The sequence below is a fragment of the Paramisgurnus dabryanus genome, chromosome 5 (assembly GCF_030506205.2).
Source record: "Paramisgurnus dabryanus chromosome 5, PD_genome_1.1, whole genome shotgun sequence".
Classification (NCBI taxonomy): domain Eukaryota; kingdom Metazoa; phylum Chordata; class Actinopteri; order Cypriniformes; family Cobitidae; genus Paramisgurnus; species Paramisgurnus dabryanus.
This window is the reverse complement of record NC_133341.1, coordinates 43214924-43232171: the sequence shown is the minus strand read 5'-3', so window position 1 is coordinate 43232171 and position 17248 is coordinate 43214924. Positions and strand designations below refer to the sequence as shown.

General features: G+C 38.4%; 1 protein-coding gene across 6 annotated transcripts in view; it reads right to left on the bottom strand.

The window, feature by feature from the left end:
* The window catches only part of abr (ABR activator of RhoGEF and GTPase), a 178746-nt gene that overhangs the window by 49870 nt on the left and 111628 nt on the right, over nucleotides 1–17248 (bottom strand). For all 6 annotated transcript variants that reach the window (XM_065284256.1, XM_065284257.2, XM_073814765.1 and 3 more), the window contains 3 exons: nucleotides 14359–14433; nucleotides 4586–4683; nucleotides 4372–4503 (listed from right to left, as the gene is read on the bottom strand). In XM_065284256.1, the coding sequence (XP_065140328.1) occupies nucleotides 4372–4503; nucleotides 4586–4683; nucleotides 14359–14433 (305 nt within the window). The remainder of the gene's footprint in view (nucleotides 1–4371; nucleotides 4504–4585; nucleotides 4684–14358; nucleotides 14434–17248) is intronic.

The window sequence follows — 17248 nt, the reverse complement described above, 5'->3', positions numbered from 1 at the left end:
ATCAAGGTACGCACAGACACTGGAGCAGCTATTATCACATCAGATGGATCTGATGAAGGTTTAGAGAAGGTCTGTGGACAGGAGCAGTACGACTTTAAATAAACCTGATAAAGTCATTAAAGTATCTCATTGTCTCTATATGATCTATATTTCACAGCACAGATGTGCAGCGCTGCCCATTTCACACTCATTACTGCTTTCATACAGTATTGTTTGTGTAAGTGGCATCATAACCACAGCACGATTTATCATATTAAACATCACATTGCTGTATACGCAGAAGAAAAGAACATCAGTCAATTAAATGTATACAGTATAATGAATGTTGTGTACTTCATAATGAATCCACAATGTTATGGATTTCTCAGTTCTTATGTCATATACCAAACAGCCTGACAACTTTTCCATTATTTGCTTAAGTGTGATTTCTGAGTACATGCTAATGTGCGCTATGAAGTTGTAAAGGGACACTCCACTTTTTTTGAAAATATGCTAATTTTCCAGCTCCCCTAGAGTTAAACATTTGATTTTTTCCGTTTTGGAATCCATTCAGCTGATCTCTGGGTCTGGCGCTAGCACTTTTAGCATAGCTTAGCATAATCCATTGAATCTGATTGGACCATTAGCATCATGCTAAAAAATAACCAAAGAGTTTGAATATTTTTTCTATTTAAAACTTGACTCTTCTGTAGGTAGAAAAGTGTGTGATTTTCTAGGCAGATATGGCTAGGAACTATACTCTCATTCTGGCGTAATAATCAAGGACTTTGCTGCCGTACCATGGATGCAGCAGGCGCAATAATATTACGCAGCGCCTGAAAATAGTCCCCAGCTATTGAAAAGTAAGAGTCAGGTTTTAAACAGGAAAAATATTGAAACTCTTTGGTTATTTTTGAGCGGGATGCTAATGGTCTAATTGGATCTAATGGATTATGCTAAGCTGTGCTAAAAGTTGTACCGCCAGAATCGGAGATCAGCGGAATGGATTCCAAAACGGTAAAAATCAAAATTGAACTCGAGGGTAGCTGGAAAATGAGTAGGGCTGGGTATCGATTCAGATGTCCCAGATCGATTCGATTTCGATTCACAAGCTATCAAATCGATTCGATTTCGATTCTCGATTAAATTTTCGATTCCAGTTCTCAGGTAGGTTTTTATACTTGATTCTCGATGAATATAGATTTAATACACATACTATATTAATAAAAAAGAACAGTGAACATCAGTTTACAAGTGGGTAATTAATAAAAAGAAATTAAAAGCCACAACACATCTTGCTTGCAAAATCTAAAATGCTTCCATTCCTCTGTTCAATGTTTGTGGAAATAAATATGAAAAAAAAAAAATCGATTCTGCTCTTTGAGAATCGATTTTTAATCGACCACGTAAAAAAAAAAACGATTAATCGAAAAATAAAAAATTTTTGCCCAGCCCTAAAAATGAGCATATTTTTGGTCACTTTAAGGGAGTTTCAGACAATACGTGGCGGTATCTAATTCATTTTCAATAGGAGACATGTGGAAAGTGGGAAAACGTGGGAGATTTCAAAGATGGAGCCAAAGGGGTCTGCACGTGATGCTCTGGCAGACTAAATCCTGTTCCCTCCACTGGCACGGATCTTCACGGCAGGTGTCGCTGAAGATAAAAATATTTGCAGAAAATGCTGTACTAGGGTCATTAGGGTATACTGGTTGGTGGATAAGATGTTGCTATGCACTGTTAAGGTGTTACTTTTGGCCACTAGAAGGCCTCCATTTTATTGTAGTCTCTGTATATTGTTGGGATAGTAGGGCAGGTGTCCGATAATCACCTGTACTAAGGGTTTGTTTACACAACCACAATTTGAAACGAAACCGGTAAAGTTTTATGCAGTTTGGCTATTTGTTTTCATGACGGGGCGTTTTTGGGTCCTGAAAACGCAAACTTTTCAAAGTGCAAGTTTTTGAGACCAACACCTTGTGAGCGCATGTGTTAAATTTAATCTATAGGCATATGCGAGTAAAACCAAAACAACAATGGCGGCCTACGGGAATGTGTTTGCGCTGCTAAAGATACCAAGTTTATTACACAAAATGTTTTCACTTTATACTCCAGAGTCATCGCCGGTCTAAACACAACCGCCTTTGCCTTCTTGATTGTTTGTATTTATCGCTCTGTAGAAGAATGCGTATGTGTGCGGGTGTGTAGTGTTTCTTTACAAAGTAACGTCGCCATCTACTGGCCTGGCACACATAATGCTATCGAGTTTCCATGGATCCTGATCTTTTCAACAGCGTTGTTGTATGTACGTGAAACGCTTCAGTCTTATTCTACATTGCCTGAATCTAAATCTGCCTCAGTCCTATAACCACAAGCCCTCCCCTCACCACCAAATAACATAAACATACCAAGTTAATTACATAAACCTAAATTCAAACACAGCCTCTCACGGGCACAAAAAAGTGACTTTAGTATCAAAAGTGACTTCTTTTCCTGCGCAGGAAGGAAGGTATTAACTTAAAGGCCAGGAAACCAAATATCTCTTAAAAATATACACATTACACTAAAAGAGAGTGCTGAAGTGGGCCAAAGGTCACACATACAGAGATGTTTTGTGTGAAATATACCTACTGTATGTAAGAACAGCTCTTTGAAGAGCCACTTGACTTGGTTTCAATTACGAAGGATTGGGAATATAAGATGGTTGTGTTTCGCAGATGTTGCTATTTCCAGAACAAACGCACATTCACACTGTGCGAACATGTAAAAGTGATGAACTTTCTTTAGAAAATCACTTGCTTCCTATAAGTTGGCTCACACTCCTTTACAAACTCATAATGCTAATGAAAGTATCTATAATGGTACATATGCTGAAGAAAAAGCCTATTTTGATAATAATTTTGTTTTTCCTACGAATTTTGCTTGTGCCCTTAAAGACGTAAAACATTTAATTCCCCAAAGACTATAACAATGAATCTCTCACTCCACTGGAAACCGTGTTTTGCCCGTGGTGGTACTGTGTGTGTATTTGTGTGTATATGGGAAAGATATGCATGAAAACAGAATCAACTCTCGCTCTTATTTCACCTCTGGCAATGAACTCAAGAGAATGTCGTCACAAATACGACCCAAAAATAAACCTTCGCTGCAGTAAATCCACCTCATTTTGGATCCCATAAGCCTTCCCAGATTTCAAAAGAAAAGCATGCAAGGAATCATTTTAGAAAAACAATTTGACAGGAAACTAAAGCGTAGGCGTTACTGTAGAAAAACAAGACAGATTGACTATGACAGGCAAAATGCTAACCATTATAACCAAGTGCTGCCATTATAATGCAAGATCAATGAGGAAGTCATTACAGTAAAAATAAACAGGACTCGAATGTTTACAACCGTGAGTCTCTGAATAAAATTCCTCTTGAAAAGGAAATTGTACAAACGTTGTCACTCCCAATTACTGTTTTAATGTCAACTAAGCACACTCTCAACATGTTCACACACTTAAAGGACACCTATTATGCTAAATCCACTTTTACAAGGTGTTTGGACAAAATGTGTATTGGCACACAACCACCCTATGATGAAAAAAACCCGCTTCTTGTTTTTAATTCTTGATTCTCTTATCAATGTGAGGTCACATTGATCAAGCCCCGCCCACTAACAGTCCTGAATGACTATAGTTTCCACACTCAGCTCTGTCCACTAGATGCTATTGTCTCAGACTATATTAATCAGATCAGATTTTAATCGAAGAAATGTACTGTGTGTTTGTAAGGAAGTGAGAAGCTTAAGCTCATTTGCAATTAAAGGTACAGACATTAAAACAGCGCATTTTGCTCCCACCTAAATAGGGGCGTTTTTGACATGCTATAGTATATGATCAGTGGGGTATTTTCAGCTGAAACTTCACAGAGACATTCTGGGCACACCTGAGACTTATATTACATCTTGTAAAAATCCCATAATAGGTGACCTTTAAATTTAAATGTGACAATTCCCGTTAGAGCTCTGCACGGGCCAAAAACTCCAGCCCTAACCCGGCCCTGGCCATAGTGTTCAAGCCCTACCCGACCCCAGCCCGACAATGCCTGCAATTTTTTCAGCCCGAACCCGACCTAACCCGAGACCAATATCAATCACTTTTAAGCTCTCTCTCTCTCTGCTACACACACAAACACACACACACAATGAGGAGAGACGCTAAAATAAGCCCGAGCCCGACCCGAGCCCCGTATATTTAAAGAGGATAAGATGTAAGTCACAAGTTCTCAAAGCTTTCCAAATCCAAAACATGCCACTACAACACCATCTGCAAAGCACACGCTAGTCACATCAGTAATTTTCAATGTTCCCACAACTGCATGTAGGATTTTTACTGTAGCCTTAACCTACCTGTACTTGGCCCTTTCCCATGATCTTGTCCACAATCTCATTATCCTCCCTATTCAATTTGGATTTGTCGTAACACTTCTCGTAACACAGGATGCGCAGACACTGAGAACCCTCCAGCTCGATCTCAAACTCCTATTAAAGGAATGAACTGAATCAATAACGGATACACAATTGTAATTGGTCATGTGACACAAAACAACAAACTTGAGCTCACCTCATTCCACTGCGGTTCTGTCGTGTCTCTGAACACACGGGTTTTGGCCTTACTGACGAAGTAGCCGTAAGAGTCCACCTCCAGTGTACAGTACAGATCTGCAGAAGATACATGAAAATGATAGTTGAGAAAAACTATTATCAAATACATCTAAATGTTTCAATACAGACACACACGCACACACAAACATAAAGAAACCGTCATGTTGTGCTGTTGTGAAGCCAAAGCATTTAGCTAATCAATCTATCTGGCCATGTGTGTCTTACATGAAGACAACAAACGGCTCACGTTCACCCACACTTCGAATGTTATCACATCGCTCTAATGGGTGTGGCCTACTGACAACATGATGGATTACAACACTGTGACCTCTGACCTGGGGAATTCGTGTAACGTATTTTTTGAAACAGGAAAGAAATGAGGTGATGTTCACTTAGTGCGCTGGTGCTGTCACAAAAGAGCGGTCGACTTAGCAAAACACAGCGTGGGCCTTACGGGTACAGGTTTAACATGTCAGTCAGGCCATCCTATGGTAATTGATAGTCCCGTCAGTAATATGTATGGTAATGAATGAGGGGTGGTTGTATTGGGTTATAATGAGGCTATGTGAGTGTGCACACGCACAGGAATAATTATGCTGGCTTCAAGTCATGGTATTTAAAAGTATAGAGCATATACAGTATATAAGACAATACAATTTTACAATAACCGTTTTGAAACTCTGGGAGTTCTGTGAGCCTTTAAAATGTAATGAAAGCAATGTTTTTAACCCTTTATTAAATAATATTACATAAGAAAAAATGTTATAGCGGTTTAAATTTACTGTAATAAATTAAAATAATGCATTATAGTATTTTTGCTGTGGGGTTTGCTGCATACTCATGTCACAAATTACTAAATTACAGTCACTGCATTATTATTACTGCTAAAAGGTTTTGAAATATGAAAACTACATTCTTATGCTGCTACGTACACACCAAACACGGGACATCGCGTTACTAGCAATAGATTAATCGCGGGATTTAATTTGTGTCATGGAATTTTTTCTCTTGAGTTGAATATTTTCAACTTGGGCGAAGACGCGTTTGAGACAAATGGCGCGTGTTTTCGCTGCAAATGTGCCACCCATATCGAGTCATTCGCATCGCCCCACATGAGAACGCGTCTGATCGCGTCTTTGCATTGACTTTGAATGTAATCTACTTGCGCAAATCATATTATTACTGCTAAAAGGTTTTGAAATATGAAAACTACATTCTTATGCTACACACACACCAAACACGGGGCATTGCGTTACTAGCTATAGATTAATCGTGGGACTTAACTTCGTGTCATGCTAATTTTTCGCTTGAGTTGAATATTTTCAACTTGGGCGAAGACGCGTTTGAGACAAATAGCGCGTGTTTTCGTGGCGAATGTGCCGTCCATATCGCATCATTCGCATTGCCCCACGCGAGGACGCGTCTGATCGCGTTTTTGCATTGACTTTGTATGTAATCTGCTCGCGCAAATCATATTATTACTGCTAAAAGGTTTTAAAATTTGAAAACTACATTCTTATGCTACGTACACACCAAACACGGGGCATCGCATTACTAGCTATAGATTTCTCGCGGGATTTAACTTCGTGTCATGCTAATTTTTCGCTTGAGTTGAATATTTTCAACTTGGGCGAAGACGCGTTTGAGACAAATAGCGCGTGTTTTCGCTGCAAATGTGCCGCCCATATCGAGTCATTCGCATCGCCCCACGCGAGGACGCGTCTGATCGCGTCTTTGCATTGACTTTGAATGTAATCTACTCGCGCAAATCATATTATTACTGCTAAAAGGTTTTAAAATATGAAAACTACATTCTTATGCTACACACACACCAAACACGGGGCATTGCGTTACTAGCTATAGATTTCTCGCGGGATTTAACTTCGTGTCATGCAAATTTTTTGCTCAAGTTGAATATTTTCAACCTGGGGAAGATACTTTTTTGGCGTATAGCGCGTGTTTTCGCGGCAAACGCGCCACCCATATCGCGTCATTCGCATCGCCCCACGCGAGGACGTGTCTTATTATTAATTATTCCGTCAAAAATCAGCGCTCTTGGATGTTACGTTAAACTTAATGGGAGTAATGTCTTGTCACATCGTGTGGACGATAAACACTGTAAACAATAAAACATTTTCTGGAGCGATCTCTCTTCTCAGAACGCGAAAACACCATGGAACTGCAGGTAAGCACCGCAGCTTTTAAATATGGACATTGATCATTTATTTAATCGTGACATGACTATTGAAACATGTTATGAGATATCGCCACTGATAAATTTATAAGCAGCATGCAAAAACATCTCTCTGACACTTATAAAAAACAGTTTTATATAGTACTGACCAGAACAAAGTCTAATAATAATCGAGTGCTCGTATCGCGTTAAGATTAAATGGGAAAGCAATAGTAACATTATATAAGTATAGTTTTATTAACTTTTACCTCGCGCCAAAACAATAACAACACAAAAGACACTAAATATGAATAAGAAACCAAGTAATAATTTCATCATGACACCAAATAGAGCTGATTTGATCTCATTTTTGACCATTTTGACACAGGCAAGGCCAACATTAGAGCCAGGGAATCCCTGTCAGAGATGTAGCCCAGATAGGGCGGTGGTCAGCAGGGCAAGTGAACACTGACGTCCGCTCATGCTCTGGTTCTCGTACCGAATCTTACTAAGCAAACTTTAAACAGGCGCTATCTTTACTAATAGACTGCAGATTCGAATATTATACATATATATTCTCGACCGAACTAATCTTAAAACTACACTTTGTGACCAAGAAACGGTAATATAAAGAAACGGCTATTCCGTCCATGGAGTTATTATGAGATTCAAAGCAGCCGAAAGTTTTACCTGTCATTCTGGCCGCTCTCAAATCCGTGGCGGAAGAAAGTAGTTCCCAAACAAAGAGGCTTTTAAAATAACTCCGTTGTTGTTTTCTAGTTTTCGTTTTTCAAACGTGTGCCGTCGAACTGTTGTATAAAAGCAATATCGCTCTCGGAGTCGTGTGATATAGCCTACGGCCTCGTGCCTCTGGCCTAATCACAGCCGTGATAGAGCTATATCACACTCCTACTCGAGCGATATTGCTTAAGTATTTCGCGTGAAATCCACTTAATCTCACCCTTAGGTCATTCAGAAATGCCGTTTGTTAGGCAGAATAGATCCTATAGGAGTCTAATAAAAAAACAGACGCACTTAGAGGGTTTTGCATCTAAACTCTTTGTTGATTTTAAAATTCAGTCTGTATGCATTTTGTGTTGGCTGCTTCTAAAGAAAAACATCTATAAGGCATCATTGGTTTTAAAGGGTAAAATGTAATAGAAACCCTCTAGAGGGCTCATAAAGACTGATATAGTGCATGGTCATTATTTGGCCATACTGCCCATTCGCTTTAAGTGCTTCGTGTAGTTAAACGTCCAAGTACGTCTGAAGCACAAGCTTTTACGAAGGTTCCATTACATAAAAAGTGATGAATAAATTATTTCACATACATAAAACTAAAAGGTAAGGTGGGAATGTTGAAAGATTAATGGACAATAATGTAAATAAGACTAATGGTGGAGTTTAACCAAATGTTCGTGCTCCAAACAATGGCCAAACTGCAGCGGGTAAGAAACAAAAGTGTCATCATTTATGGAAGGAAGCATGTCCCCGGGCTGACGTTCTCATCTGAAATGAGATGGTGATGAACTGATGAGAGCCATATGGCAGCGGGTCCATTCACACACACATTCTGAAACAGTAAGTTCCACATGAGGGTGGCCGTCCATTTATATTTCATTTAGTTTTTGTAAGAAAGACACTGAAACCTTGATCCAAAGTCTGAATATGACAGGCCGAAACCATTTTTGGTTCCTCAAAGAACCTAGTCAAAGTTTCACAAGCTACCATTTCTTTTTATAATCTAAAAAAAAATTTTTTCACTACAAATAACCAAAACAGAAAGATCAGAAAGAAAGTCGAATGTTTTAATGACTGTTATTAAAAAATTATATTCTTAAGAGTGAAGGCCATGCAATTCATGTTCTGTTTAAATCAACACAAGACAGATTCGCTGCATCTAATGTTGACTTACACGGGTTACAATAACAAACCGCGTAATTCAATTTCTCTGAGTGGTCCGAATCGAATTAAACTAAATCTGTGAGAATTGTGAAGAGATGACTGGATTCAATCAGAGAAAGGAAAGACGCTGTTTTAGTGAAACACAGGCAAGCGGTATAGAGATGTTATTTACTGTAAGTGTAAGGGGGAAAAATTGCGGTTAGTATTCTGGGTCAGTATCTCTGCCTCAAATCCTTTTTATCAGGAAGCCAATGTCAATAACCCAGTTCGCATTTATGGCCCAAAGCAAAGGATTCATATGCGTTTCCTTTCAGAATGGATCAAGATCTTTCCGAAAGATAAGAATTCAATAAATGGCTGAGCCAGCCTGATCTCACGAGAATTCGTACATACTTTACAAGTTGTCACAAAAACGTACGATAATCATAAAAAACTAACCCTAACCCCATTGTCACAGGTACAAAGGCAAATCACACAAAAATGTACGAATGTGGTGATTGTGGTGTGACGAATTAGCCACCTCGTAAAATAAATTGCGTTATAGACAGAAATTCAGACACCAACATAGGGGTGTGCGATATGACAATATTTGATCGTAAACGATTAAAATAACTACACAAATCCACGTTTTCGGAAATATCGTTGTATCGTGCCTACATCAAGTACGCGACAAGTGCAAGTACGCGACAAACTGAAATGCCCGCTACACTGTAAAACCTAACAGTTAACTTAACTCAAACCATTTAAGTAAACCGGTTGCATTAGATCATTTAAGTTTTAAAACACATAAATTTAAGTATTGTGAACTTGAGTCATGTGCAATTATGCACTTATATTTAAGTAGTGTGAACTTAAATATAAGTGCATAACTGCATATGACTCAATTTGCTTAAGTTCACAGTACTCAAATGTATGTGTTTAAAAATTAATGCAACCGGTTTACTTAAATGGTTTGAGTTGAGTTAACTTTTAGGTTTTAAAGTGTACATGAAGGCGAGTCAAGGGCCGGGTATACCTTTTTCTGTGTCTGCTTTCGGCTAGCGCGTGCACGCATCTGCGGAGCTTTCAAAGTCACCGCGGCTGCGCACGGACGGTCGTGTTCGACACATACGCAATACAAATGATTTCTTATTCTAATTATTACTCTACCAAGCCGTCAGGGCAGCACTGATTCGCAACATTTACAGTACTTTAAAATATTTAGGGTAGGTGAAGAAAGTAGCCAATCCACCATCGCAAACAAAGTTTAGAACAAACGTCAAGAAAACAAAGAACATGAATCAAACGGTGACGAAAATGCTTCACAGCTTTCTGTTATTGGAAGAAGTGAAAATAAAAGAAGAGAAAACGCTAGTGTTTGTGCAAGTGCTGTCTATTTCTTTTGTGTAAATGTTATAGTGGAGTGTCCTGTCTCAATATTTTCTCCTGCATGCGCTGTTGTACGCGCACTGTCCTCGCATATTTTGTTACCTTATAGGACTGCATTTTTAAATGGGGGCATTAGTATGGCTGTATTAAGGCTCAGTAATGGCAAAATAGTCTTTAAAAAACCAACATGGAAAAGGAACCATGATTATATCGTGATTTGTCCTAAAACAATCGTGATATGATATTTGTCCCATATCGCCCACACCGACACCTGCCAATCCTACATAAACACATGCACACATTGTCTAACTCAAAAGCCACCAACTCCACAATGCATTAACTCTTTCCCCGCCATTGACGAGATATCTCGTCAATTAAGAGAAAACGCTTCCCCGCCAATGACGAGATTTTCCGTCTTTCCGCAATACCGCTATTATCCACCAGGTGGCGCCCTTCCGCAACTTTTTAAAACCGGAAGTATTGCCCTATGGCAAGCTGCTGCATGTCCGTGTCTGTTTTAAAAATCGCTCTGAATGGGATCTCTATGAAATGTCCGTCACAAATATGGAATTATTTTTGCTTTTTACTCAAAATATGGTGTTTTTGCAAAAACCTACCCATATTCAAAAGCTGATTGCAAAAGAACTACTAAAGGTAGGATGAAACGGTTTTTTTTGTTTGAAAGCAGAGGGTCTGTTCTTTCATTTGGTATATTGTATGTTTATTTATTTAAAGAAGAACATTTTCTGGAAGGCATTAAACTTTGGTGAAAATCATGAAAAACGCTGGCGCTGGCTGGCAACTTTTTTTAAAAACGCTGGCGGTGAAAGAGTTAAAGTTCATCGAAAACGCCTATAAGACAAGTATCTGCAAGAAGTCAATACACATTACAGTCTTTACTCAGGACATGAAATATATTTAGATTCTCTAGGGCTTTTAAACAGATGTCTAATTGTTATCAGACCGAAGCTGATCCACACAGACTGTTGGCCACATGCTCTTGGGAAGCAAAGACACGTAAACCTAGAGAACCTGATCAGCATATTTTAAGCCCGGGATACCCTGCATGATTTTTGCACTCCTATAAGATCATTATCTTATCACACTGTGCGTCATGGATCATTTAAACTTGGGTACGAAAAGCATGTAGACTGTACGATGATGACACCTATTGAATCGGAGGCTTTGGGGGCTGCGACACACATTAGCGTAACGTCACCAGCATGCGCTAGTGGTAAACACATACCGGTATGCAGGTTGTAGAAGCAAACACACTGTGCATTGATCATGCTAAATTTCTGACAACTATCATAGGCTATCTTTGGTTGCAAGATCGGAAAAACGGCCGTCTTTGAACCTCTCTCACTGTACGACATAAAGAGTCACGATCACAGAAATCGCGATGGCAATCTTTTGTCTGCGATAGCCAATAATCATGCAGTAAATCCCAGGCTTTATTTGAACTTTGAGTTCATAATGTGCAAATGCATATACAAATATTAATAAGTGGAGCACTCACAGGACAAGTATTTTAAGTTACGACGAGGAGGCATGATGCTGTACATCATTCATAGACTGAAATTGATTTCAGAAATATGCAGAAAGATGCAGATTTTTACTCTGTATGAAAACACTTTATGATTGCTGAAATTGGTCTCCGACGGAAAAACCATTGCCAAAATTGTAAATTGTGCATGTGTGTCATTTGTCAACAAATGGTCAATAGCAGAGTGGCTTTAAGAAGAGAGATGCATCAGATAAATACGACACTGCAATGTTTAACTGTACACTCTCAAAAACAATGTACAAGATGGCACAAAAGTTGTCCCTGGGGCAGTACTTTTCCAAAAAGAACACTTTCATACCTAAAAAGTGCATATTGGTATCTCAAAGGTACACATTGGTAACTCAGAGGTACATAGGGCTACCTCAAAGGTACATATTAGGACCTTTTAAAAAGGTACCACCCCAGAGACAACTTTTGTACTTTTATTTTAATAGTGTAATAAGGAACTTGGAATAAGTTTTCCAATTATCCTAACATACCGTCAGCTCCTGATACTTGTGAAATGTAATTTATAGGAAAGGTTTTGAACTTAAAAAATACCAAAGTATTTTTAATTTTTTATCATTTAAACACCATTTTTAATAACGGTCTTAAAAACCTTTTATTTGTATGGACTGTTGCTCCGCCTGCCATTTTACAAGTTTGAGATACCAAAACATAAATTCATATTTATTATTTAAAAAAAAAACTAAAAATGTATTTCAACTATATTGGTTTTAAAGAATAAAGTGACCCATTTCATACATTTATCCAGAAACTTTTGTAAAGAATAACTGATGACAGGCTATTGAAGTAATTCAAAGGACCAGAGTCAATTATACTGCATATACCATGGTTACCATAAACATAGGGGCTGTTTACACCTGGTATTAAGATGCACTTTCGTTGATTGGATCACAGGTGGACGACGCTAAAGACAGGTGTAAATGAGATGTAAAACACTTTGAGCTCGTCCACTTTCGACCACATCTAGAGGTAGTCGAAAACTCTTTTGGATTGGATTGCTTTAGTTGGATTCCTTTAATCGAACAGCCGCCTACTCTCCGTCCATTTATCTAATGTGATGTACCAAGCAGGGGTGCTGTAAAGGGGGGGGGTAAACAATGACGATTCTCGGGGCCCACGAGTAAAAGGGAGCCCAGAGAAGCCCCCAAAATTGTGGTGCTAAAAAATATTTAATAGTAAAAATTATTAACTTCAAATTATTCTATTTGCTGTTCCTGGTGTCAAAAAATTTATTTGTTTAGGAAACACAAACGTTCGTGGGCCCCTTGCCCCCCTCTCAATTATCATAAAATGGTTCAGTCCGCCCAAATTGTATAATCCAGGCAACACAGCTTGACTTCACTTATAGCGTCGGCAGAATATCAACTTGACTGACAAGAAAGTGAAAACGGAAAGAGAAAAAAAGAAGAAGTGAAAGAGGCAAAGGGTCGACATTATGTTACCCAATTTGCCTGCAAAAAATCTTGAAAATTTTTCTTAAACACCAAATTCAAGAAAAATTCAAGAAAAAATTGCTTACCCCATTGGCAGATTTTTTTGCTTGTTTTATGCACAAAATCCCTTAAGTGTAATATTTTTGGTCTAAAAACTAGACTTATTTTCTTGGGTCGTTTTGCTCATCAAGAAAAAGCATCTTAATTTAAGAATTTTTAGATATTTTTACTGAAAAAAGAAAAAAAATACTAAGAATTTTTTTCTTGAAAATAATTTTTTTGCAATGCATAAGTTTAAATGTTGCGGTTAAAATGACTACTGGTGGCCGCTCTAGTGTTAAAAGTGCATGATAAGGGAACTCAATTTTCTTCCCATGTTAGGTCAAGAAAACGCAGGAAAAAATAACAATACACAGTTTTAGTTAAACGTTCAACACTGCAAAAAATGACTTTCTTACTTAGTATTTTTGTCTTGTTTTCATTAGAAATATCTAAAAATTCTTAAAATAAGATGCTTTTTCTTGATGAGTAAATGAGTCTAGTTTTAAGACAAATTAATATACAATTTAAGTGAAATTGTCCTTAAAACAAGGAAAATGATCTGCCAATGGGGTGAGAAAAAAAATGTGAAATAAGATTTCTTTTTTCTTAAACACTTAATTCAATTAAAATTTTCTCACCCCATTGGTAGTCAAAATACCATAAAAGCGCATGGTTTTATGTAAATGAATATGAAAAAGTCTCGGCTGTGTTGGGGGCCCTGTCAAGATTCTTTTCATGGGGCCCAAAATCCTTAGCAGCGCCCCTGGTACCAAGCACAATGTTTTACATCATTTCTGACTTCTAGCTTGAACACACAGTGTACAGTGCTATCTTTAGGCCTTTATTGATAAAAGTAAATTGACTGATCTGTTCCAATTTCATCCCGCTTACATTCAAACAAAAGTCTCCACAGACAATCCCCTCAAAGTAATCAGGACAGAAGTTGTCGAAAGCGGACAAAAGATACGTGTATCTCTCGTCCACTTCAGAATGACGAAAACACTTAATACCAGGTGTGAACAGCCTCATATACATAAGACATTTGACAGGTTTGGTGTGTGTTTATCGAAAAATAATGCATACCCGAGGAACATTTCTTAACCAATCAGAATAAAGCATTTAACAGCCCAGTATTATAAAGTAAATAATGCCCCTGGACACAAAAATATGCTCGTCATGTTATTGACCCAGACACACACTCACAGGAGTGTAATATAGAAACAAAAAGTTTAACTTACTGGCTGATTCTTTGAAGCCTGTGGCTTTGTGTACGATGACGTGTAGGAATCCGTACAAACCAGGAGATTCCTCATCTGGAAAAAACAAGAAAGACAACTTAACTGTTTGCTTGTTCTTCTTTGGTGTTCCTATAGATCATCTGGTATAGCAGTCCAGTGGTTCGATAAGATACATTCAATAAAAGGGTCTGCCAAATTCATAAATGTAAAGGTGTGTGCAAGATAGATAAATAGATTATTTATAAATGGCCTAACTTCCGGGTTTCTCATCCATGAGCATATTCCTCATATTCCTCATGCTAAACAAATGCAAATTGTCAAAACAGCTCTTTCGTACAAGTTTCGGAATTTTTTTTTTGAATATGGGTACCTATTATGTATCAGTTACCCCTTTTACGGGCACTTCCCCTAAAAAAGCACGCCCACACATCAATCAGAGAGAGAGTGAGAACGTGCTCATTAGCATTGTTTCTTCGAGTGGAACAAAAAAGGGGCGTTTCCCAAATGGGCGTTTCCCAAAGTACGGAAGCCCTGAAAAGCCATACATCATTATTTTTAACACCTATTTCAATTTGAAAATGCCCCCAAATTGGGAAATGCCTCTTTTTTCTCAGCAGAGAACTCCTTTTCAAAAATGCATTTGGGATCGCCCACTCAATTTGAGCCAATCAGACAAAGAGGTGGAAAAACACCTATTTCAGTGTGAAAATGCCCCCAAATTAGGAAACGCCTCTTTTTGTTCTGCAGACACCCCGGTCTCGTGGACTTCATGATTGTTGACGTTAGATTTCGTTGAAATGGGGCAGTCCCAAATGGGTCATGAGTCGCAGGCGGCAAGTTAAACTGCCTCAAATGCCTCTTGGATTTTGCGCGTTTCCAAAAATAATTGGTACAGCTGATCTGTCTTTCATTAATCTGATAAAAATAAAAAATCTCTTTGGAGATATGAAAGATGTAATACTACTCTATAGGTACTCCAAATTAACATGAGATGAGTAGAAACACTGTGTGTTATGTGAGCTTTAAAGGCAAACACTACTAAAATTAGACGTAATCTTAAAAACTGACCACCCAAGAGTTAGCAGTACCCCTTGAGGAGCGTGTACAGTACAGTAAGTGTGTAAATCTATGAAGGATATCAGAGAATTCCTACAGGGAAATAAGACACCTGTTGTTGCCTAACAATGAAAGGGCGTTTGGGTATCGAATCACTGGCTGCAGGGTAAATATGTGTGCAGTTGGCGGGTATATGTGTGTTTATGTCTAGACACTATTCTTATCTCCTGTCTGTGTGGTCCATTTCTGTGCTATGTGTTATGAAGGCTTTAACCTGTAATCTGGATAATATCTGGCTATCCAGATTTACAACAATGTGCTTGACTTGATCGAATCCATAACAACATTGTGGCTCACCGCACCACTTAAAATTGAGTAAAATGATGATACCGACAGCAGATCTGATCTACTGTACAGCAGTTATTGACAGATAATTGGCCAGACCGAATATATATCCGAATATATATCTGATATTGGGTTATTGATAATACAGCCTGATCCATGCCAGGCTAAAAATTGGATCATAATCTACATATATTGTCTTATAACAAGTATACCATATCAGAAGTTATGTTTTGACATATGTTTATTTTTGTTTAGACCAGTGGTTCTCAAACTGGGGGGCACAAGATGGGGCCAGGGGTGCATGTACTGTACATATCCACTTTATATTAAAGGGAAAGTTCACCCAAAAATGAAAATAATGTCATTAATGACTCACCCTCATGTCGTTCCCAACTCGTAAAACCTCCGTTCATCTTCGGAACACGGTTTAAGATGTTTTATATGTAGTCCGTAATGCGATTTCTGACCCTCGGTTGAAAATCTACGTACGGTTTACTGTCCATGCCCAGAAAGGTACTAAAAACATCATCAAAGTAGTTAATGTGACATCAGCAGGTCAGTTAGAATGTGTTGAAGCATAAAAAATATATTTTGGTCCAAAAATAACAAAAATTACGACTTTATTCAGCATTGTCTTTTCTTCCGCAACTGTTGTGAAGTCACGTGACTGCAGTGACGTGGCTGACGTGTTATCTGGTGCGCCCCAGCTGTTTTTTTGTGGGCTCAGGCTTCGTTTACAGTCTGAGGGAGACGCACGCTGTAAGTTTGAAAAAAAAACTTTGCAAACATGTCTGAGGATAACACATCATCCGCATCATTGCAGTCATGTAACTTTAGTCTCGTTGGACCAAATGTTTTTCGATGCTTCAACACATTCTAACTGACCCACTGATGTCACATGGACTACTTTGATGATGTTTTTATTACCTTTCTGGACATGGACAGTATACCGTACATAGATTTTCAATGAAGGGTCAACAAGCTCTCGGACTAAATATAAAACATCTTAAACTGTGTTCTGGAGGTCTTACGAGTTTGGAAAGACATTTTGGGGGGAACTATCCCTTTAATATGATTTATTAAGATGCATTAAGTGTGAATATGACCCAAAATAAAATATTAATGGATTTTCTCAAGTTCAAAGTTACATTAGATACAGTTAAATGTTGCAGCTCCTTGACTTAACTCATTCTTGGTAATGCGAGCTGAGATGGAAAGAATGCAGATGTCAGAGCAAATCAAAACACTGTTACGTGTGACATAAGAGGAAGTTTACAGCTGCCTTCGCTAAAACCGTGAGTTTGGATATCCACGCTGAAAGTGTTTAAGATCATCTGAAGTGGGTTATTAAAACATGCTTCATGAAAACATTATTTATCATAAGAGCCTTAGGGCACTTACAAGCGTACCCGAAAGGAGACCTTCTGGATGTGAGGGGTCTCCAATGCATGGGCCATGACTTCAGGGTGGCCCTGACCCCCCTCACATG